This window comes from Hemiscyllium ocellatum, chromosome 36, assembly GCF_020745735.1.
Source record: "Hemiscyllium ocellatum isolate sHemOce1 chromosome 36, sHemOce1.pat.X.cur, whole genome shotgun sequence".
NCBI classification, from domain to species: Eukaryota; Metazoa; Chordata; class Chondrichthyes; order Orectolobiformes; family Hemiscylliidae; genus Hemiscyllium; species Hemiscyllium ocellatum.
In genome coordinates, this window is record NC_083436.1 from 15,708,520 (window position 1) to 15,734,256 (window position 25,737).

General features: G+C 45.5%; 1 protein-coding gene across 2 annotated transcripts in view; it reads right to left on the reverse strand.

The window, feature by feature from the left end:
- mfsd8 (major facilitator superfamily domain containing 8) overlaps positions 1–23,266 on the reverse strand; it is a 60,125-nt gene extending 36,859 nt beyond the window's left edge. The window contains exon 1 of one of the 2 annotated variants that reach the window (XM_060851392.1): positions 23,147–23,266. In XM_060851392.1, the coding sequence (XP_060707375.1) occupies positions 23,147–23,199 (53 nt within the window). In that variant the 5' untranslated portion in view covers positions 23,200–23,266. The remainder of the gene's footprint in view (positions 1–23,146) is intronic. The other variant, XM_060851393.1, reaches the window with a different exon arrangement.
- Between the last annotated feature and the right edge of the window lie 2,471 nt (positions 23,267–25,737).

Below are 25,737 nucleotides of genomic sequence, written 5' to 3' on the forward strand. Positions count from 1 at the left end.
ATGCCATCAAAATTGGCCTAGCCCCAATTTAGAAATTTAACTTGTGGACCAGGCCTATCTTTTTCCATAGCTATTTTCAAATTACTAGAATTATGGTCACAAAGTGGTCACCCGCTAACGCGTAAGTCACTTGCCTTGCCTCAGAACACAAGAGGAGGTTGAGTTTTGCCCCTTCTCTGTTAGGGGCCATTTATGTATTGACTGATAATTTTTTCCTGATACATTTAAATTCCTCCCCATCCAAGCCCTTAACACTATGGTAGTTCCAGTCTATGTTTGCAAAGTTAAAATCCCTTAGTATCACAACCCCATCACTTTTACAGATATCTGCAATCCCCCTATATATTTGCTCCTCAATTTTCTGCTGACAACGGAGGAGCCTATCGTACAATCCCATCAAAGTGATCACCCCCTTCATATTTCTCAGATTCCTCTCATTTAGGATGAGAGGAATCTGGATGATCCCTTAGAAATATTTTAAGTACTGCCCTGATGTTTTCCCTGATCAAAACCGCCACTCCCCATCCTCTCTTGCCTCCTCTCTATTCTTCCTAAAGCATCTGTACTGCAGTTCATTGAGCTCTCAGTCCTGTTCCTCCCTCAGCCATGTTTCTGTACTACTTATGATAGCCCACTCGCATATACCCATTCATGCCCTGAATGCATTTGCTTTACCTGTCTGTCATCCCATTTCCTCACCAACCCCCCACCCACTCCTCAGTCGAAGCAAAATGATCAGAGACATTGTATAGTTTTACGTCCTTCATCTTTATCCCAGGCCCTGGAGGGAGAAGGAATGATCACCCATGTGCACAGAAATATGAAGTCACAATCTTCTCTGGAACAGCAGTTTCTCAATGAACTATATAGTCATTTTACGGGGAGGAGCATTCAGATAAGGCAACATACATATTAATTGGGCGACCGTTACAATTAATGAGTATCAAAAGCAGAGATCAAGCCGTTTAGTGTTATACAATGAATGTTAATTGGATTCATACAATGAATATTTTTCCCCTTGTCGCTGACCTTGCATACTAAATGCTTTGAATATTGTTAAATGGCTCTACATAATAACTGCTTTTCCAACTTGTTAACCCATAACCCGCAGCACCCCATTGTTAACTGTAAGCTCTTATCTGATCTGAGTCATGCTCAGCTGAACCTCTTGTTTCACAAAACTCAGAACTTAACTCTTTCCTTGCCTGCTTATACCCTATACACATTCTAATGTGAGGCATCTTATATAGAAATAAATGCAGTTTAATTAATCAATCTTCCTTCGTTCCTACCTTGTCTATTTAACTTAATCTCTTTAACTTCTAAACTAACCTCAATTTTCTCTTTTGTCTCACTGCTGTTTAGGGTCCCTTCCCACTGCCAGACTAGTAGCCCCAGGATATTAGTTCCCCTGCCTCTGCCCTGGAAGATTCCAATGGTTCAAAAATCTGAATCATTGCCCCCTTGATGTCCTACGTTTTAACCTCTTGCCTAATTTCTTATATTCACTCTCCAGGACCTCATCCCTTTTTCTGCCAATGACTTTGATATCAAAAGGTAACTAGGGATTGGTAATAAATGCAGGCTCAGCCTATTTTGCCCATATCCCATAAAAACCTTGTTTCAAATGCTCAGATGGCTGTCGGTCTGACATTCTGGTACACAAAAATCAATGTCGCTGAACACGTGGTTGTGTCTGGGAAGCTGTGAGAATCAGTCATTCAAGGAATACCAGCTCAGGCTTCTAGAGGCTTTTTATTTGAGACCAGTCAGACCATATCTCCAGATTTACAGTGGAACCACAGCAAGGATTCTACTCTAGAAATGGTAAAGCCAGGCTTAGACACTTCTTCTGTCAGGGGGTATCAAACTACTCCAAATAATATCCAAAGCAGGAGCTGGAACCTGACTATCACAGCTCCAAGCACATGATCTCCAGTGAGAAAGATGTAACTCACAAGAAATGCTTTGGTAAAAATAATGTATCAAAGTCCTTTCAGTGACCTTTTTAAAAAGAAAACAGGCGTCCATGAGGATCTGAAACCTGCATATGGGCTGAGGTAACTATTGTCAGGGGCAACCACTTAACAGACGCTCTTAATAACTCAGGCAGCAACAAGATGGCTTCTTGATGCAAATAACTGACAAAATGGTTTCTAGGCTGCAAACTGACAATTCTGCTAAAACTGCATAAAGTGGTTTTTAAGTTACTAACTACTAATCCTGCTATAGCTGCATAAGTGATTAACCACAGTCTGCTTCAATAGAGATTAGCAGACAATGCACACTTTTAAAGCATAGAAATAACTCTACTAGATAAGACATTACTGGCCATTCTAACTGACCTTCAGATGCAGATGCAATGGCTCAGTTAGTGAGATAAGGGTGGCCTAAGTATCAGAAAATAAAGTTGGTTCCCAGGAAATATCATTGGACCAAGTAACTGTCAAATAAAGCAATATTGTGTATTGACTGGTAATTGTTTGAATGTACTATGTGATCATGGCCTGTATTCTTCTTTTAAAAAAGTATTAAAATGTCTTTGTTTTGAACCAAGTGTGCAACTCCTCCGAGGAACACAGAAGTGCACAACCTCTATGTTTCTGGACACTCTCTGCCCGGCTGTACGAAGAAGTAAAGAGTGTTTATTGACCGCTCGGAGAAACGAGAGACCCCGCCAGGGTCCAGATGTTCATCTGGTGCCATGACTCGGATCGGTACGGACAGATTGTGGACAGTGATGTAAGAGCCTTGACTCCTCCACTATTGAATGCAGAGGAATCGGCCGGCCAGATGTGAGTATTTTCTCCGTTTGGCTTTCCTTGCATTCAAGTCGCGGTTGACTCGACCCCTTACTGTCTATCTTCTAAGTTTAGCCCAAAAGGGATCGGTCCTGGTAAGAATTAATTGAAAAAAAGGGAGTCAGGGACTCCAGGAGTCGGGGACTCCATTACCAGGTCGGGGACCTGCAGATCGGGCATCCGAAATAGTGTTGGGGACTCTTAAAAAAAAAGGAGTCAGGGACTCCACTAACAGGTCGGGGACCTGAATAAGGAAGTACTTCAAATAAGTTGGGGACTCAGATTCGGTTGAATTGGTGTTGTCTAAATTGATTGCCAAATTGTTCGTGATACATTATAACGAGACTAGGAGAAAGTGAGGACTGCAGATGCTGGAGATCAGAGCTGAAAAATGTGTTGCTGGAAAAGCGCAGCAGATCAGGCAGCATCCAAGGATGTTGCCTGACCTGCTGCGCTCATTATAACGAGACTGTCAGGGACTTTGGAAAGTCAAGAAGAGTTTGCGTAAATCATTAGTTTTGTTGTTTGTTGTCAGGTTATTGAATAGTGAAGGGTCGCAAGTCAGGATTATAATAGGACGGTTGTTTTAAGATGGATAATAATATAGATAAGACGGAAGATCTTATTGGAAGTGTCCGGTAAAGTCTGAAAACCTGCGAAATCTTTCTGGAGCCTTAAATAAGACATTGGCCACTGTTCATCACCCAATGGAAAATCTGGGAAATCTTCTCAATGTGAGTGGTAAATGACTCTAACATTCAGCTACATTAGAGGTGAAGTGAAGCAGGGGAAAGTAGATGCTGTGGAAGAAGGAATTCAGCCATCATGGCAATGAGGTGGTTCTATACATGGCAAATCCAGTAAGTCATCATCATCAAGTCATAGAGTCATACAGCACAGAAACAGGCCTTTTGGCCTAACTCACCCGAGCTGATCAGGTTTCCGAAACTGAACAATCCATTTGCCTGCATTTGGCCCATATCACACAAAAGCTTTGCTATAGATGTACTTGCCCAAATGTCTTTTAAATGTTATAATTGTACCTGTCTCTATCACTTCCTCTGGCTGTTCGTTCCACCACCCACTGCATGAAAAAGTTGCCCATTAGGTCCCTTTGAAATCTTTCCCTCTCACCATAAACTTATGCCCTCTAGTTTTGGGTGGTGCATGTACAGAATGAGCTGCAAGAGGAAGTGGTGGAGGCTGGTACAGTTACAACATTTAAAAGGCATCTGGATGGGTATATGAATAGAAGGGTTTAGAGGAATATGGGCCAAATGCTAGAAAATGGAACTAGATCAATTTAGGATATCTGGTTGGCATAGATGGTTGGCCTTGAAGGGTTTGCTTCCATGCTGTACAGCTCTGTGACACCATAACTGACAATCCTGAATTGGTTGTCCAATATTCTCCAGCAAGTCTCGCCCAGTTGCAGAATCTAATCTAACATTGGGCACTTTGCAAAAAGCCAGCTGGTTGGATATGGTCAGTACTTGTTCTGAACAACCGAAGGGATAGACATTTTTTAAAATCAGGCATGTCACAACACATCTCTGGCGAGATTTGTTCTGAATGTTTGACACAGAAGTCACTATGTCACATCAGCCTCCAACTGAAGGGACATGCTGTTTGATATGATCCGCCAGCATGTCCTACATAGAACTGTAGTAGCACAGGAACAGGCCCTTGAGACCACAATTGTGCCAAATTAAACTAATCCCTTCTGCCTGCCTTTGGTACATATCCCTCCATTCCTTGCATATGCACATGTTTATCTAAAAGTCCTTTAAATGCCCCTATTGTGTCTGCCTCCACCACCACCCCTTTAGCATTCCAGATTCTTACCACACTGTGTAAAAAAACTTTTCTCTCACCTTAAATGCATGCTCACTAGTACTAAACATTTCAACTCTGGGGAAAAAGATTCTGACCATCAACCCTATCCATGCACCTCATAATTTATTAGACTTCTATCAAGTTTCCCCTCAGCCTCCATGGCTCCAGAGAAAAAACAGTTTTTCTAGCCTCTCCTTATAGCTCATACCCTCTAATCCAGGCAGCATCCTAGTAAATCTATTCTGCACCCTCTCCATATCCTTCCAGTAATGTGAGAATTGAATGCAATAATCCACGTGTGGCAGAACTGTAATGTTAAAAGATTAAATCGGACTATCTCCCTGGACATTAATGTAATATTAAAAGGTCAAACTGCACTGAATTGAATTGAACTGAATTGAATTTATTGTCATGTGTACCGAGGCACAGTGAAAAGCTTTGTCTTGCGAGCAACACAGGCAGATCACAGATTTAAGTAGCATAGACAGTAAATAATAGTTAAACAGCAGCAAAAACAAAAACACAGGTACAGGCGAATGCTAAGACTTTGTGAGTCCATTCAGTATTCTAACAAAGGTAGGGTAGAAACTGTTGCAAAACCACTGGGGTGTGTGTGTGTGTGTGTGTGTGTGTTCAGACTTCTGTACCTTCTCCCCGATGGTAGGAGTTATAGAAAAACATTGCCAGGTTGGAATGGATCTTTAAGAATGCAAGCAGCCTTTTCTTGACAGTGGGCCTGGTAGATGGATTCTGTAGATGGGAGGTTGGCCTTTGTGATTGTCCGGGTTGAGTTCACCACCCTCTGGTACAGTTGCCATACCAGGTAGTGATACGTCCAGACAGAACGCTCTCGATGACACACCTATAAAAATTTGCAAGGGTATTCACCGTCATGCCAAATTTCCTCAGCTGCCTGAGGAAGAAGAGACGTTGTTGGGCCTTTGTAACCAGTGTGTCCATGTGAAAAGTCCAAGAAAGTTTGTTGTGGATGACCACTCCCAGGAGCTTGAAACTCTCCACTCGTTCCACCTCTGTGTAGGGGGGGCATGAGTAACATCCCGCCGAAAGTCAATAATGAGTTCCTTGGTTTTGCCGGCATTGAGAGCTCGGCTGTTCTCAGTGGCCCATTGTTCCAGGTCTTCAACCTCCCATCTGTAGTCTGTTTCATCGCTATCTGAGATTCGACCGACTATGGTGATATCATCCGCGAACTTGTAAGTGGCATTAGTCTGGTATTTGGTGACGCAGTCATGGGTATACAGTGAATACAGGAGGGGGCTGAGTACGCATCCCTGGCGGCTCCATTGCTGAGTGTTAGTGAGGATGAAATATTGTCCCCAATCTTCACTGATTGTGGCCTGTGGGTCAGGAAACGGAGGATCCAGTTTCAAAGAATGGGGCTTGGTCCAAGATCACTGAGTTTAGTAATCAGTCTCAAGGGGATAATAGTGTTGAAGGCGGAACTGTAACCAATGAGTCGAATTTTTACGTTGCTGTTCTTGGTGTTAAGATGTTCTGGGGAGGAGTGAGGGCATGTGATATGGCATCTGATGTGGATCTGTTGGTCCGATAAGCAAATTAGAGTAGGTCAAGAGTAGTGGGGAGGCTAGAGTTGATTAATGCCCTGAAGAAGGGCTCATGCCCGAAACGTCGATTCTCCTGCTCCTTGGATGCTGCCTGATCTGCTGTGCTTTTCCAGCAACACATCTTCAGCTAATGCCCTGACCAGCCTTTCAAAGCAATTCATGACCACCGAAGTTAGGGCCACTGGGCGGTAATCATTGAGACATACTGCATGAGCCGCCTTAGGCAGAAGAATGATGTTGGCCCTCTTGAAAAAGGCAGGGACAGGGGCCTGCTGCAGGGAGAGGTTGAAGATGTCTGTGGAGACCACTGCCAGTCGATCTGCGCATGCTCCAAGTGTACGGCCTGGTACTCCATCTGGTCCCATCGCTTTCCTTGGATTCACATGAAAGAAAACTGATCGGACGTCTGATACAGTGACTGTTGGGATAGGTTTGTCAGACTTGTTGCCTACTGTGTTACCTACCTAGGGGTTAACCGAAATTCTGCTGAAAGCAAGCATAGAAGGCGTTGAGACGATCTGGGAGGGATATGTCATCGTTTGTTATCTTGCACGGTCTCTTTTTAGAATCTGACTGAATATTCTGGTAGTGGGTGGGGATGACATTCGTGCAAGAATGCGAATGACTCCCACTCCATTTAGAAAGTCATTTCTTACTACTCCCCTATTGTTATCAGTTTAAACTATCATTCAGCCCCTTCCATTCAGAAATACTGTCACAGCTATCCCACAGCCAATCAGGTTCGCTTGTGTGATCATCCCCAATGCTGAGGCTATCATACCTACATTGTCTGGGGAAATAGCGGTGTCAGAACTCATTTGCAGGGCTGCCCCAAAGCTAGGACATATCACACCTACATTGTCTTGGGGAATGACTAAGCCAGGAAATCATCTGCATAACAATTTCCCAGGACATTTGCATTATCTCCAAGGATGATCTCATCCTACCATTTTACCTGGGGTAACATGTGGTTATGACAGGGGAATGGCCAGCATATCTGTGAGCATTACCAACTGACCTGTATAAAGGGGATGTGTTTTCTTTGTTTGGGGCCTATTTTAACTCTACTTTGCATGCTAGTGAGCAGGGTCAAAGGGAATCATCTGGCTTGCACAGGCTTTAATAAACTTTAACTGCTTGCAGAAGTTGGTGTGTGCAAATTGCAACTCGTGTGTGAAACCTCGGAAAAAGAACCTAACACATGGTGGCAGCGGTGGGATTCCAACCCTCCCTGAGCTTCCAGGCAGACTGAAATAGCGATCGTCTGAGTGTTGGTTACGTGAGATGGATGGGCCCACAAGGTAAACTTCACCTTGATTTCTCTCTCTAAACTTAACACTCAGTTGCCCCCTCAACTCCTGGAACTGGGTGGTGACGGAATCTTTGCGGTAACTCGCATATTTGCACACCAATGAGTCGCTTTGCGTGAACCAGGGTTAAATCAGGGTTCGAGTCCCCAGGGGTTTTAAAATCAGGGTCTGAGTCTCCCACGAAGCCGAGAGTTCAGAACCCTGGGATACAGTACACCAGATAAAGTGGAGTCACTGAGTCTGTCTCTGCACCCTGCCTTAGACTGGTTGTTAAGAGGGGAAATCCCCCACGCGAAGGTCAGGAACCTCAAGTGAGTGCACAGACCGCCAGTACGGTTCCAAAGAAGTCAGCAAGAGAAAGAGAAAAAAATATAATAATATGGGGCAAGCATTAGATAACCCCTTTGTATCGATTATGCTGGGATGACCCCCCAGAACGAGGAACGGCTCAGGAGGTTTAAATAAGAAATTGGGCAATGAAATCTGACCACTAGGAGGCATGTGGGACATAGAGAAATGTTTAAAGGCCGAAGAGGCAATCTGGAAGTGCAATGTGGGCACTCAGTGGAAAACCTTAATAACTGCGTGGCAAAAAGCGGCTGAGGAATTGAGAGACAAATCTAAGCAGAGCAGCTGGGAGAACAGCACGCACTGGAGAGGGATTGGATTATGTGATAACGAGGGTAACCCTCAGCCTTGGGCAGTGCTGAAGAGTCAGTGCGAGGATAATGATCTAAATGAGAAAAACCGACAAAAGCTAAGAGGCACTAGGCAGACTAACAAACCAGGATTAAAACGCCAAATCCAGCTACCAGTCGAGAGCAAAACCAAGGTATCTCCGGATATGTCTGGTCTGCCGATATTGTTCCAAATGGATGACACAGATGAGCAGCAGGAGGACTGGCAAATCCCAGATAGCGCCCCAACCCCATATTGGCCACTACACCCCACTACCCCTGCTAGTGCTGTGAGACCCCAACCTCAATCCACCGACCCGCGACCACCACCCTTACCATCTCCTTCCCTGCCGCCGGTCCCCCACGCTCTAACTCTCAGCCACAGGGAAGTCCCAACCCCCTGCATCCTGACCAGACCCAGGCTCCTGAAAGCTTCGCTGACCCACTGACTTTCAGGATGCGATCGAACACTATAAAAGACAGAGACAGGCCCTTTTCAGACGCACAGAAAACAGGGTACATCGTCCTATAACTCCGACACAGACAGCAGTAGCTGAAAATGTATTGCTGGAAAAGCGCAGCAGGTCAGTCAGCATCCAAGGAACAGACGATTCGACGTTTCGGGCATAAGCCCTTCTTCAGGAATCTGTTCTACAGATAGCAGTAGCGAAGGTGACAGGCCCCACTATTACAACCCCGAGAGCAAGAGCTGGCCCAGAGAGCTCGCAAATGGAACAGCTAACCCCATCCCACCTCACCAAAACAGAAATGGCAACGCTGCCCATAAACGCAAACAGAGACAGTTCCCTACCTGGACAGTTCCTAAGCCAAACCCAGGCGCAGGGGGAAAGACCACTATACAATTTTACATCCACTGGAAACTGCAAGAGATCTGCTTAATTATGTCCCACGCCCCCAATCGAAAGCCAAGTCCAGAGAATGTTGTTGATTATGTTACTGGTATAATTCTAATGTATCAAGCTACACCTCAAGACCTCTTCAACCTATGTTGCATGGCTTTGACGCCAAGCGAGGTTCTAGGTGGAAAACCCAGTTAGGGGGTCACAATGATGGGGAGGCCTATACCAGAGCTGTTTGGCATAGTCTTAAATACCCTCAACAGGGTACTTTCAAGCATGAAATGATAGAGCACCGGCACCCTCCACCCCGATACAGGAACCATCCGACTGAACCCCAGCACTGTCCCCGGGGGGGGGGTCGATGAATATGACCATGCATATGCCACTCCTCGAATGGCCCCAGTGCACCTTTTCATCGTTCCCCTTACACCCCTCCACCGCCTTTCCACCACTATCAGGGTCGCCCTTGGTCCCATGGTGGTCCACTCCCCCCCTCCCTCCCCCCATTAGGGACATTGACATGATCAATGCAGAACTGTTTTCACTGTGGTACAGATGGTCAATGGCAGCAAGATTACCCACTGTTGCACCCGCGATACAGAGCCAAAGGCACGGGGCAAGCTCACTACCTGAAGACCCCTTCTCGGCCTAACTAACCTCCCTTCCACTTTAGCTTGTCCTGACTAAAGACCCCAAGGTTGAACTGGTAATCCGCTTGACTGTTGAGGGTAAAGAAATTCCCTTCATGAATGATAGCGGCCCCACTGCCTCAACATTTGAAATCTCCTGTGTGCGCCAACACGTTGGGGTCTCACCCAGCTCTCTGCGCCTTAGTGGTCTAACTGGGCAGGAGAGGCAGTATCCCCTAACAGAACCATTCACAGTGCAGTTTGAACCACAACCCTGTACAATCCAATTCGCTCAAACCTGTAATTTGTTGTGTGCCCTGCGGGTTGAGATTCTCTGCCTTGATGAGGGCATTACAATTAGACGTAACTCCACCAAGAAGGTTAAAACAATGACTGCAGATGCTGGAAACCAGATTCTGGATCAGTGGTGCTGGAAGAGCACAGCAGTCAGGCAGCATCCGAGGAGCAGTAAAATCGATGTTTTGGGCAAAAGCCCTTCATCAGGAATAAAGGCAGAGAGCCTGAAGCGTGGAGAGATAAGCTAGAGGGGGGTGGGGTGGGGAGAAAATATCATAGAGTACAGTAGGTGAGTGGGGGAGGGGATGAAGGTGATAGGTCAGGGGTGGGGGGAGGTTGGAGTGGATAGGTGGAAAAGAAGATAGGCAGGTAGGACAAGTCATGGGGACAGTGCTGAGCTGGAAGTTTGGAACGAGGGTGAGGTGGGGGAAGGGGAAATGAGGAAACTGTTGAAGTCCACATTGATGCCCTGGGGTTGAACTGTTCCGAGGAGGAAGATGAGGCGTTCTTCCTCCACGCGTCTGGTAGTGAGGGAGCGGGGGTGAAGGTGACCCAGGACCTCCATGTTCTTGGCAGAGTGGGAGGGGGAGTTGAAATGTTGGGCCACAGGGCGGTGTGGTTGATTGGGTGTCCCGGAGATGTTCCCTAAAGCGTTCTGCTTGGAGGCATCCAGTCTCCCCAATGTAGAGGCGACCGCATCGGGAGCAACGGATACAATAAATGATATTAGTGGATGTGCAGGTAAAACTTTGATGGATGTGGAAGGCTCCTTTAGGGCCTTGGATGGAGGTGAGGGAGGAGGTGTGGGCGCAGGTTTTGCAGTTCCTGCGGTGGCAGGGGAAGGTGCCAGGATGGGATGGTGGGTTGTAGGGGGGCGTGGACCTGACCAGGTAGTCACGGAGGCAACAGTCTTTGCGGAAGGCAGAAAGGGGTGGGGAGTGAAATATATCTCTGGTGGTGGGGTCTTTTTGGAGGTGGTGGAAATGTCGGCGGATGATTTGGTTTATGTGAAGGTTGGAAGGTGAGCACCAGGGACATTCTGGCCTTGTCCATGTTACGGTTGGAGGGGTGGGTTCTGAGGGTGGAGGTGCGGGATGTGGACGAGATGTGTTGGAGGGCATCTTTAACCATGTGGGAAGGGAAATTGAAGATCAACTGTTCTACGTAGCCAACAAAGAAACAGGCATAGCTGGGGCGAGGACACCTCTTCCTACTGCCATCTCAACCATGACTCCACCCTCCATCACCAAACCATCATCTCCCAGACCATACAGAACCTCATCACCTCAGGAGATCTCCCACCCACAGCTTCCAACCTCATAGTCCGGGAACCCCGCACTGCCCGGTTCTACCTCCTTCCCAAGATCCACAAGCCTGACCACTCTGGCCTACCCATTGTCTCAGCATGCTCCTGCTCCACTGAACTCATCTCTACCTACCTCGACACTGTCCTATCCCCCCTAGTCCAGGGACCCCCCACATACATTCGAAACACCACCCACACCCTCCACCTCCTCCAAGACTTCCATTTCCAAGGCCCCCAACACCTCATCTTCACCATGGATATCCAATCCCTCTAAACCTCCATCTGCCATGACCAGGACCTCTAAGCCCTCCGTTTTTTCCTCTCCCGACGTCCCCAACAGTACCCTTCCACCGACACTCTCATTCGTTTGGCCGAACTGGTCCTCACTCGTAACAATTCCTCCTTCGAATCCTCCCACTTCTTCCAGACCAAAGGGGTAGCCATGGGCACACGTATGGGCCCCAGCTATGCCTGTCTCTTTGTTGGCTACGTAGAACAGTCGATCTTCCGTAATTACACCGGCACCACTCCCCACCTCTTCCTCCTCTATATTGATGACTGCATTGGCGCCACCTCGTACTCCCGCGAGGAGGTTGAGCAATTCATCAACTTCACCAACACATTCCACCCTGACCTTAAATTTACCTGGACCATCTCTGACACCTCCCTCCGCTTCCTGGACCTCTCCATCTTCATTAATGACGATCGACTTGACACTGACATTTTTTACAAACCCACCAACTCCCACAGCTACCTGGATTACACCTCTTCCCACCCTACCTCTTGCAAAAATGCTATCATGTATTCCCAGGAGGATCAGTTCCACAACAGAACACACCAGATGGCCTCCTTCTTTAGAGACCGCAATTTCCCTTCCCACGTGGTTAAAGATGCCCACCAAAGCATCTCGTCCACATCCCGCACCTCCACCCTCAGACCCCACCCCTCCAACCGTAACAAGGACAAGGACAGAATCCCCCTGGTGCTCACCTTCCACCCTACCAACCTTCGCATAAACCAAATCATCCGCCGATATTTCCGCCACCTCCAAAAAGACCCCACAACCAGGGATATATTTCCCTCCCCACCCCTTTCCGCCTTCCGCAAAGACTGTTCCCTCCTTGACTACCTGGTCAGGTCCACACCCCCCTACAACCCACCCTCCCATCGTGGCACCTTCCCCTGCCACCGCAGGAACTGCAAAACCTGTGCCCAAACCTCCTCCCTCACCTCCATCCAAGGCCCTAAAGGAGCCTTCCACATCCATCAAAATTTTACCTGCACATCCACTAATATTATTGTATCCGTTGCTCCCGATGCGGTCTCCTCTACATTGGGGAGACTGGAAGCCACCTAACAGAGCGCTTTAAGGAACATCTCCAGCAACCCACACCAATCAACCACACCGCCCTGTGGCCCAACATTTCAACTCCCCCTCCCACTCTGCCGAGGACGTGGAGGTCCTGGGCCTCCTTCACCGCTGCTCCCTCACCACCAGACGCCTGGAGGAAGAACGCCTCATCTTCCGCCTTGGAACACTTCAAACCCCAGGGCATCAATGTGGAATTCAAAAGTTTCCTCATTTCCCCCTCCCCCACCTCACCTTAGTTTAAGACTTCCAGCTCAGCACTGTCCCCATGACTTGTCCTATCTGCCTATCTTCTTTTCTACCTATCCAATCCACCCTCCCCCGCCCTCGACCTATCACCTTCATCCCCTCCCCCACTCACCTATTGTACTCAATGCTACTTTCTCCTCACCCCACCCCACCCTCGTCTAGCTTATCTCTCCATGCTTCAGGCTCTCTGCCTTTATTCCTGATGAAGTGCTTTTGCCCGAAACGTCGATTTTGCTGCTCCTCGGATGCTGCCTGAACTGCTGTGCTCTTCCAGCGCCACTAATCCAGTAACTCTACCAAGATACACCCAATGGTGGGCTGTCAAATTGCAATCAAAGGATTTTCTGCTTCCTCTACAGGTCCCTGATCCCTATGTAACCCTTGGTTACGATTCCACTGGGGCTTCCACCGAGCTAGCAGCCATCTTTGTCCCCTTCCGAGATTCCACCCTCACTGTTACCATAACGGGGCATATTGAAGGTAAACACGGATCCACCCTCTTAGTAGATATTCCTGCCCATCTCTGGAACCAACCAGGATTGGTTTCTCCCCACATTACCTTGTCTGTGAACGGTGACAAAGCGAAGGTCCTGGGAATTTTAGCACATCAGTTACCGCAACAGTCAGACCCCGGTATCCCTGACCAGACCCAAGTGCTGACCAATGGGAAGTTAACTTATTTCTCTAGCCCTTACACTGTGACAGGTTTACTTCATCACGACCAGTCCCTACACAACCCCTTTCCCGATCTCTGGTCAGCCTCTCAGCATGAAGTGGGGTGCACTCCTGTGGATCCTATCAAAATCCAAATTACACCAGGAGCAGAACTGCCTTTGATACTCAATTCCCCCAAGACCAGAAGCCACATAGGGGTTACCAGCTTTGATAGACTTGTTCCTCCAACAAGGGTTTCCAGTTCCCTGCCAATCGCCCTGTAACACCCCCATTCTACCGGTCCTGAAGCCAGGACGCTCAGAGTGGAGGTTAGTACAGGATCTCCAACAGATCAACAAAACTGTACAGCCATTACACCCGGTCATGCCAACCCATGCAACCATGATCAGCAATATCCCTGCCAGCACTTGTGTTTTCACCATAGTTGATCTGCAACACACTTTCTTTGCTCTCCTCCTGGCAGTGGAGTCTCAGTATTTGTTCGCTTTCATCTTTAAGGGTCAACAGCACACTTGGATGCACCTCCCCCAGGGATTTGTCCACTCACCTAATTTATTCTCCCAGGTATTGCATCAGCAGCTCTCTGAGCTTTAGCTCTCGGACAGCTCCACAGTTGTCCAGTACATTGGCAACTTAATCTTAGCTAGGCCCTCGGAACATTGCAGATGCCAACCGTCTCCTGAACGCCCTCCACTCTTGGGAATACCATCCAACAAGGTTCAGCATACCCAGCAAGTTACATTCCTGGGGACATTGCTCAGTGCTTCAAAATGGCAGTTGACCCCAGACTGCATTGCACCCAACCTGGCAACCCCTCCACCCATGAGCGGTAAGCAGATGCGTGCCTTTTTAGGCTTGGTTAACTACTGCCGACAGTGGCTCCCCAATGTTACATTACTTACCAAGCAGCTAATCACTTTAGCCTCCAATAAGGTCTCAAGGACCTTCACCCTCGCAGAACACCAGAAGTCAGCTTTCAACGAATTAAAAGCAGCCTTGCCAGTGCCCCGGCCCTCGGGAAACCACTGTATGACAGACCCTTCCAGCTGTATGCCAGTATCCTAGAGGACTGCACAACCGCTGTTTTAAACCAGATCCGCGGAAATCACCAGAGGCCTGTGGCCTATTATTCAACTTGCCTTGACGCTGTCGCCAGGGGACTCCTGCCTTGTTCACAAGTTCTGCCGGCTATCTACTCCTTTGTGACAGCCACGTCCAATATAACTCTCCAGAAATCATAGCACTACTGACTTCCCACCAGACTCAACACCTTACACAGGTTCAACTTAGCCATTATGAGGCAGGCCTTCTGAACAACCCCCTTCTGACTCCTACTGCTCAACCATTAACCCGGCAACTTTCCTCAGTGTCCCTCCAGAGGAGCTTTCCGAAATTCCCCATGACTGCCTTTTGCACAACCACATCTTGACATCCCCCTGACCAGACCTCTCAGATGCACCATTGCCCACACTGGATTTAACCCTCTTTGCAGATGGTAGCTCGTCAATATCACCCTTAGGAGTGCCCCTTTCACGATATGCAATCGTAACCCTCATGGACACATTAGAAGCTGCTCCCGCGACCACCACCACCACCCTCTTACCTCCCTCCCAGGTTCCACCCAGAAAGCAGAACTCTTTGCGCCGACACAAGTCTGTAACCTGGCCACACGGACGACAGTCAATCTATACATAGATTCACAGTACGCCTTTAGTGCCCACAACTTTGGCCATCTTTGGTCCCAGTGAGGATTCCTGTCCTCTCCAAACACCCCTATTCATAACACACTATGTCCAAAACCTTCTTAAGGCCATTCTCCTCCCCAAGCAATTGGCCACAATCGATTGTGCTACCCATGTCACGGACAATACAGACGCCAGCCATGGTAATGCCAGAGCTGACCGAGCTGCCAAAGACATGGCAAGGGTTCGCAGTTCAATTGTGTCCACTATTAACCGGCAGGCACACAACCAAAAACCTGCCTCAAAAACAAAAGGCATTCCAGACATTGTCACAGTGCAGCATTTACAGGGAGATGCCCCTGATTCAGAAAAGCAGATGTGGAAGACACATGGGGGCTCACATTCTGCATCAAGAGCCCTCTGAATCACTCCAGTCAGTCAAGTATGTATACCTGATACCTTGTTACCAATGCCTTCATACCGATACACACCTTGGCAAGGGGGGAATGACTAGTATCATGTTGCGGACCTGGTGGCACGCCCGACTGGCCAGGGCAGTTCAGAAGCGCATCAGATCATGTTTGATATGTCGGCAAAATAATGCAGGTCAAGGGATGCGGTGTGTAACAGGAAAAACACCCTTGCCAGCAGGTCAATTTGAATGTATTTAGCTTAATTTTATTGAACTAACATGGGTACATTGCTATAAATATTGCCTTGTTGTTATTGATGTCTTTAGATGATGGATTGAGGCTTTTCCCACTACTAATAACACAGCCTCAACGGCGGTACGATTACTCCTAACGGAGATCGTACCAAGGTATGGGCTGCCTTGACAGCTTAGTTCAGACAATGGTAGCCACTTTGCCAGGAAAGTTAACTCAGAGCTGTGTGAAGCGCTGCATATCCAGCAGCAATCCCATTGTGCCCACCACCCCCAGGTGTCAGGCATAGTGGAGAGGGCAAAACAGGAGACTTAAAATCAAATTAATTAAACTAACCTGTGAAATGGGCCTGAATTGGTTGAAGGACTTGCCTTTGGCCCTGTATCTTATGAGGATTACCCAATACTCGACCACTGGGCTGTCAGCATCTGAGATAATCTACGGCAGACCTAGTAGGACCCTTTGGGATGCAGACACAAACCCACCCACCCGCACAGATTATGGGAGAGGAAATGCAGGCATACTTTCAGCAGCTAACCTCATATCTAAAGTTCCTACACTCACCGGTCAGAAATGCCTTTGGATCACCACCACAAGCAGTGAACCAGGATTCGAATGACCCGAATGAACTTTCCAACCTGCAGACAGGAGAGCTCATGCTGCCCAAAAACTGGGACCGCCCCAGGCACGGACACAGGTGGAAAGGACCAGATATTCCTGTGAACGCCGATTGCATTCAAAATTCAAGGACAAAGCAGCTGACTGCTTAACTGACTGCAAACAATGGTCCCCTTTAACAGCCTGACAACTGTACTCGCAGTCTATGGCACCATAGCCACCGTTGTAGCATTCGGCCAAGAGGACAATTTGTTTTATAAGACTCATAAGCGTTTGCACAGTAATCAGGCAGTACGTTACCCACGCCCTCAGTCAGTACACGCGTTGTGTCTTGCCATCCCCAGGTGGGACCCTCTTAACCTATATACGGCAGATACCTCAGATGCCCCCTGTGTAGGCCAGAGCAGGAGGCTCAGAAGGATGGCTTTGGGTCGGTGCATAGAGCTAATAGATTCAGATAACACTCAGTCCCCCAACTACACAGGAACCTGGGAAACAGAACTTACTGCTTCCCACAACCCCACAAGCTATCCACTTTGCTTCTCCGGACGGAGATGGGGTTGTGCCTTGGTCCCCACGAATGCCTCTTGTGCCCAGAAACACTGTGATGAGCAAAGGTGCTTAAATATCACTGCAGGATAGCGGTTCATTAGCGGGCATCACCACAGTACCCACATCAGCTCGGCCTTTTGGTCATACCCTTTTTCAGACTACCAGCTGATCGGATCAGGGGGATACTCCAGCCAGGACAGGAGCTGGTGATATACTCAGTTCACGGCTGACAGCCAAAATGCAATTAAGTGCTAACGGGCCAACAGCAGGTTTGTGTTCCTTCTCAACGGGACCTTCTCAATGGCCACCCCGACTCTCCCCGTCCTATTCACTGTAGGAACAGTAGGACCACTCACTGTCCTGTGCCCACAAAAAGTAGGATAGTAGCCTGATCGGTTAGTGAGAGATTCTGTGCGGACTCGAGGGACCTCTGGGATCCTCTCTGGACTGGGAGTTCCTGGGGGCGCTGTCCCTAGGGCATCGGCAGGGATGATCACAGCAAAGAACAAACTTACCTTATTTGTGGGTCGACCATCCTCGGAAACAGTTACCAACTGACCTGAATAAAGGGGACATGTTTTCTTTGTTCGGGGCCTCTTTTGACTCAACTTCGCAATCATGAATTGGAAGAACTAAGGCTCTATACACACTGACCAGATATGCCGTTGACTATTTACTGGCCCAACAAAGAGGTGTCTGTACAATTATGGAAAATAAATGCATTGTCAAGGTTATGGATGAATCATACAACGTAACACAGGCCATTCAGCACCAGTTAGATGATTTCAGACAGGGGCCCTGGGAATGTAAAGACTGGCTCGGGGGATCCTGGGAACCCTATTTGCTTCAGGGGCCAGTAATTTTTGCTATTTTACTCATTGTATGCTGCAGGATCATTATGAATAAGCTACTCAGACCCTTCTCAGCCTCCATTTAGAGGGGTTATCATGGAATGATAAAAAGGTGGAATGTAATGTTAAAAGATTAAATTGGACTATCTCTCTGGACATTAATTTAATATTAAAGGATTAAACAGAACTGACTGAACATTCTGGAAGTGAACCTGATTGGATGTGAGATGGCTATGAAAGTATTTCTGGATGGAAGGGGCTGAATGGTAGTTTAATTTGATAATAGTAGGGGAGTATTAGCAAATGACTTTCTAAATGGAGTGGGAGTCATCCGCATTCCTGCATGAATGTCATCCCCACCCCATTTAGAAAGTCATTTGCTAATACTCCCCTATTATTATCAAATTAAACTATCATTCAGCCCCTTCCATTCAGAAATACTTTCATAGCCAACCCACAGCCAATCGGGTTCACTTGTGTGATCATCCCCAGTGCTGAAGCCTATCACATCTGCATTGTCTGGGGAAATAGCAGAGTCAGAACTCATTTGCAGGGCCACCCGAAAGCTAGGACATATCACACCTACATTGTCTTGGGAAATCACTGAGTCAGGAAATCATCTGCATAACGATTCCCCAGGATTAGGGCATTTTTATTTGCATTATTTCAGAGGATGATCTCATCCTACCATTGTTCCTGGGGTAACATATAGTTATGGTGGGGGGAATGGACAGAGTATCTGTGAGCATTACCAACTGATCTGTATAACGGGGACGTGTTTTCTTTATTTGGGGCCTCTTTTGACTCAACTTCACAGTCCAGCAAAGAGGGTCAAATGGGGTCACCTCACTTACAAAGGCTTTAATAAACCTTAATGGTTTGCAGAAGTTGGTGTGTGCAAATTGCATTTTGTGTGTGAAACCTCGGGAACAGAACCTAACAGAACCTTTATTAAGTCTAATAAAGCTGCAACATTACATCCTTACTCTTGTATTCAACTCCCCAACTAATAAAGACAAGCATGCCATATGCCTTCTTTACCTACTAGCATGGACACCTTCAGGGAGCTATGGCTTTGAACCCCAAAATCCTCCTGTACATCAATACTGTTCAGAGTCTTGCCAATTTTCATAAGTTTAGAAAAAGGAAAGGTTAAGTATTTAATTCTCAATCCACCAATATCATCACAATGGCACCACTATAACATAGACAAACACAATCAAAGGTGTTTGTTTTTTTTTAGAAAAGTCTGAGAAGCCACTATTAATTCTCAAGTTTGTCAAGATAAAAGTTTGAAACGTTGTAGACCTATTGATTCTCTTTTGTCCCACTGAGGGAATGGAGGTTAGAAACTTCTGGAAACAAATTTGGAGTATTTTACCCTTTGTAGTTGTAGGATTCTGACTTTGCTGCAGTTGAAGTTGTCATCAAGTCCCGTAGGAAAGGTCTGACTTTGTTCCACCTTTTTCTGTTTTGCTGACAGCAATGATGGCCTCCATTTTAGACTCCAAGTACCATTAAATTGCAGTGGCACAGATATAATGGATGTCATTTAGACCACTGAGCCTTCCTAACATGCTAGCACCAACACCAGGAATTCCGGGTCAATCCTTTTCACCCTCAAGTTTGATCAGTGAAGATTTCCTGCAGATAGGAAACGGATGCAGGGTTTCTCCTCTATTTAAATGGATCGTGCCACCATGGTGCCTACAGTGCTGGGTTGCATAAAATCCAGCCCACGTTGCCTCTTATCTCTTCAACTGTCTGTGACTGATCTCCTTCCTATCGGAAAGATGTTGTCAAACTTGAAAAGGTTCAGAAAAGATTTACAAGGATATTGCCAGGATTGGAGGATTTGAGCTATAGGGAGAGGTTGAATAGACTGTTTTCCCTGGAGCGTCGGAGGCTGAGGGGTGACCTTACAGAGGTTTATAAAATCATGAGGGGCATGGATAGGATAATTAGGCAAAGTTTCTTCCCTGGTGTGGGGGAGTCCAGAACTAGAGGGCATAGGTTTAAAGTGAGAGAAGAAAGATATAAAAGAGACCTAAGTGGCAACTTTTTCACACAAAGGGTGGTATGTGTATGGTTTGAGCTGCCAGAGGAAGTGGTGGAGGCTAGTACAATTGCAACATTTAAAAGGCATCTGGATGGGTATATGAATAGGAAGGGTTTGGAGGGATATGGGCCGGGCGCTGGCAGGTGGGACTAGATTGGGTTGGGATACCTGGTCGGCATGGGTGGGTTGGACCGAAGGGTCTGTTTTGGTGCTGTACATCGCTATGATTCTATAACTATAGTTTTCCTTAACATTTGATCTCCCAAAGTGCAGCACCTCATACTTATCTGGATTAAAGTCCATCTACCATTTCTCTGCTTATATTTGCAACTGATCTTTATCTGCTGTATCCTTTGACAACCTTCTACACTATCTACAACTCCACCAATCTTCATGCCTCTGCAAAATTACTAACCCACACATCTACATTTTCATCCAAGACATTTATATATATGGATCACCACTAGTCATGGACCTCCAGCCTGAAAAACACCCTTCCGCCACTACTCTCTGCCTTCTATGGGCAATTCAATTCTGAATCCACGTGGCCAAGTCACCAGCACAACTGGCATCACACCAGTACTGAAATTCACACCCATATTTCTCATTTGTAGGATATAGTAAATACACTTTTGGCTTGATGACAGCAGTATGTTCGTGGCAAAAATCTACTCATCCTGCTACTGCAGCATCGCAGAGTGAAAGAGCTTGCTCTAATTTTTGAGATAACTCAGCCTTCCAGGGTAATCCGTTAAATTTTAGACAACAAAATTTTAAAAATTAAGTGAGTATGATGATTTAAGATTTCTTTTGTGAACAGCCACTTTGTTAAGCCTCTAATCAGACATTTAAAAAAAACTGTTAACGATGTACAGGATAATGTGAAATATAATTTTAAAATAACACACGTTAAATCCAAAAGAATGTAATTGATATTTGACTGCCTACCTTTTTAAGTGGATTAGCAAGCCACACAATTGTATCAAACCATTATGAAAACTATCACATGATTCAAAAAGAGAGCATGCCATATTTTTCTTTGGGAAATTAGGAATGGACAATAAATGCCAGCCACACCAGCGATGCCAGTTTCCCAAGAACTAATTTTAAGAATACATTTGCATACTTCTGCATTGATGGGGAAAAAAGCCAGTGCTGTCTATCACCATGGATATATGAAGTAGAAGATCATATTTCAACTTCAAAGTTATTCCAGTTATGTGTCAATTCCTATCAGAATATTTTAAAATAGTTTGAATAACAAATCTGTTCCGGTAGACTTTATTTTGGTACATTAGCCTCACAGCAAACATGGAGAAAAGGAGAAATATTTTCTTTCCACTTCAACCAAGTTGAGCCACGTAAAGATAGAGGTACAGTTACAAAGAGAGTGCATCTCATGGCAAGAAGTAACATTGAGGTATCACTAAGGCAATCAGAACCTGAAAATCTGGATGACCAATTGTCCTATGCATTTGCAAAGGATAGATGGGAAGCCTAGTCTGTGCACAATTTCTGGGACTCAAGCACAACTCAAAAAAACCCAACAGCCTCTTTTAACACATCGACGAATAGCAAAGTGAAACATGCCCAATGCACTTCACAAGATCATTATCAAACAAAATTTGACAGTAAACCACCTAAGAAAATATTAAAAAGTGATTAAAACTTGGGCCAACAAGGCAGGTTTTATGGACAATTGTAAGGAAGAACAGGTTTAGCTGGGAATTCTAGAATTTGGGAACTAGGAACAGCTGGACATATGGTTGCTCACAGAGGTACAAATCATGGATACATGTAGGTCAGTTTTGGAAGAACAAAGAGTTAATGAGGAGAGCAGGTGGAATTTCAAAGTAAAGGCAAGAACTTTGAAATTGAGCTAATGTTAGACTGCCAGCCATTGCAGATTAGTGTGTACAGGAGCCAGGACAGGGACAGCAGTGCTTCAGATAAACTCAAGTTTGCAGAGGATGGAAAATGGGAAACATGGTCAGTGTCCAAACTGGGGGAGAAGGGTCTTGTGGTGCAATTGATACCTCTGATTCAGAAGTTCTGGGTTTGAGTCCCACCTTTCATGGATATATCTTATAACATGTTTGAATAGGTTGATTAAAAATAGAAATGCAAGCAGGCTCAAGACCCTCCTTCTACAGATGTGTGTCAACAGGTTGGTTAAAATAACGAGGGGAAAGTGAGGACTGCAGATGCTGGAAATCAGAGTCAAAAAGTGCAGTGCTGGAAAAGCACAGCCAGACAGTATCCAAGGAGCAGGAGAGTCAACATTTCAAGCATAAGCTCTTCACCAGGAATGTGGTGAAGAGCTTATGCTCAAAGCATCGACTGTCCGGCTCCTCGGATGCTGCCTGACCGGTTGCGTTTTTCCAGCACCACAGGTTTTGACTCTTGGTTAAAATAATTGCAAACTGGGTAATAGGTCTGCAAGGCCATACTATAACCATTCTTCCCTTTCAGATGTTGCTGTGTATGACTATTTAATATCAGGTGTTTACACAGCCTTACATGTGTGTTGAGTGTGTTGATATAGAAGATGAAAAATCAGTAAAACTAGTTGCTATCTCTTCAGCACTGGCTGCTGTGTGTTATCGATACTATTACATTTAGGATAAAAACTATGAACATACTGATACAGCAGAGATGACAAAAGTTGAGAAACATATCAGCACTACTATGGATTGGATGAATAATAGAATGATTGCAAACAACAAGCAGATATCATTCTAGGATCCTATTGTGAAGGCAGATAAGGAATAAATTGAAAGTAAGAAGGATTAAATACTCTACTTTTGACTTTAATCAATTTGTCTCGAAACCACATGAGATCTCAATTACTAGCAAGCTTGATTTTCCACAATATCATTTGTGGCTCATAGTCTAAATGTATATCTAAATGCGTGAACTTAATTTGTGTTCAAGTGTGATAAATTAAAGTTGCTTAGCCACACATAGTAATTGCTATGACAGACTAATAAGTAGAAAACTGTCTCAAACAAGATGAAGATTTGGATCCTTATTTCTGGTTCAAAGCATTTAGGAAAGATGGGGAAATGGAAAGAGAGGAATGGGGGCGCAATAATTAATCAGCCCCTTGTTAAATATCGCTCACCTGCGGGTCTCCGAGTTTAATAGCGGGCTTCTCTCATCCTCAATCTCCGTCATTTTCAGAAAAGACGCCTGACTTTAATTAGCTTTATTTGGTTAAAACAGATTAATTATCGGAAGTGATGGTCCCTCAGACAAACCAATGAAACCAGAGCAAGAACAGGATGTGTAACAGCTCGACTCAGGGGAAACTGCTACCCTGACACACTGTTCCGGATAATCAGGGAGCCTTACATATCTGAATACAACAAACAGATTAAATGTTCACTCTTCCTTATTTAAAGATCAGAATTTTTAAAAAGGTTTAACCTGAAAACGAATCATTCTGATGCAAATAGTTTAAATCCAGAGCAATTTGAAGAAAAACTAGTCTGAATTAAAACTCTGTGAATGCAGTATTATAGTTTGGGATTAAAGCAAAAACAATACTGTTAGCTTTACTGATGTGATTTATGTTAAGGTGATTTTTTAAAAAATAGAAACATAGACAGGATTAGGCTATTCGATCCCTGAAGCTGCTCCATTATTCAATATGACCATAGTTAGAAATTTCTTTTCCCAAGGTGAGCAAGTTCTGAACTAAGAGGTATATTTCTAAGGTGAGGTGAAAGATTTAAAAGAGAACTGAGGGGCAACTTTTTCACCGAGAGGGTAGTGAATGAACTGCCAGAGGACGTGGTAGACACAAGTATAGTTACAACATTTAAAAGACATTTGGATGGTTGCTCATTCAGCTCCAAAACCTAATTCTCACCCCCACCCCATCCTGTTGATCCTTTTAGTTTATCGACTTTCTTCTTGAAAGCACAATGTTTTGTCCTCAAACACTACCAGTGGTGGTGAGTTCCACAAGATCACCTCACATAAGTTCCTAAAAGGTTTGCCCCTTATACTTAAACCATGACTCCTGGGGTTGTGGTTCCCCTACCATCAAGAACATTGTTCCTACCAGTCCTGTTAATGTTTTTGAGATTCCTCCTCATTCTTCGAAACTCCAGTGAACATAGTCCTAACTGACTTTCCTCATATGACGTTTCAGGAATCAATTTGGTAAGCTTGCACTCGCAAAAGTGAAAGATCACTCCCCCGCACCCCTCACCTCAAATAAGGAGACCGAAACTGCACGCAATATTCCAAGTGTCAACTCACTAATGCCCTGTGTAATTACAGCAAGACATCCCTGTTCCTGTACTCCAAATCAATACAGTATTCCTTTAACATATATTACATAGTAAAAGTTAGGGAAGAAACATTGAAGTTTTAGATGGTATGTTTGTCTCTATTCTAACAAAGCCAGATTTGTGGACTGAAGGGCTTTAGGTCCCTAAGTCTTAACAGGATTGTCACAATTACTTGTACTTGATCGACAATAAATAATTTTAAACAATTAGAATTTTAATTATATTATTGCTGTTGTATATTAAAAGACTGCTGGATTTTTCTTTTGTTCATTAAGTGAATGAGGACTGGCAGAGGCAGTAATTTGCCCAGAATTCATTGTGCAAAAGGGTGCCTTCTTGAAAGTTCATGTATGTAGCTATGCTCCCTACAGTGCACTTAAAAATGAAGTTCCAGGATTTTGACTGAGTGGCAATGAAGGAATTCCAAGTCAGAATGCTTTGTAGCTTGGAGGGGAATTTACTGATGGTGGAGTCCGTATGCATCTACTACTCTGTGCTTCTGGATGATAGAAGTTGCAGGTTTGGAAGGTGCTCTGCTGGTGATGCAATGCATCTTGTAAATGGCAAACATTTTTTAATTATGCGACTGTTGGAGGAAGTGAATATTTAAGGTGATTAATGCTACCTATTAAGTGGGCTGCTTTGTCATAGAGTCATAGAGATATACAGCATGGAAACAGACCCTTCGGTCCAACCCATCTATGCCGACCAATTATCCCAACCCAATCTAGTCGCACCTGCCAGCACCCGGCCCATATCCCTCCAAACCCTTCCTATTCATATACTCATCCAAATGCCTCTTAAATGTTGCAATTGTACCAGCCTCCACCACATCCTCTGGCAGCTCATTCCATACACGTACACCCTCTGCGTGAAAAAGTTGCCCCTTAGGTCTCCTTTATATCTTTCCCCTCTCACCCTAGACCTATGTCTTCTAGTTCTGGACTTCCCGTCCCGACGGAAAAGACTTTGTCTATTTATCCTATCCATGCCCCTCATAATTTTGTAAACCTCTATAAGATCACCACTCAGCCTCCAACGCGCCAGGGAAAACAGCCCCAGCCTGTACAACCTCTCCCTGTAGCTCAGATCCTCCAACCTGGCAACATCCGTGTAACTCTTTTCTGAACCCTTTCAAGTTTCACAACGTCTTTCCAATAGGAAGGAGACCAGAATTGCATGCAATATTCCAACAGTGGCCTAACCAATGTCCTGTACAGCCGCAACATGACCTCCCAATTCCTGTACTCAATACTCTGACCAATAAAGGAAAGCATACCACATGTCTTCTTCACTATCCTATCTACCTGTGACTCCACTTTCAAGGAGCTATGAACCTGCACTCCAAGGTCTATTTGTTCAGCAACACACCCTCGGACCTTACCATTAAGTGTATAAGCTGAAAATGTGTTGC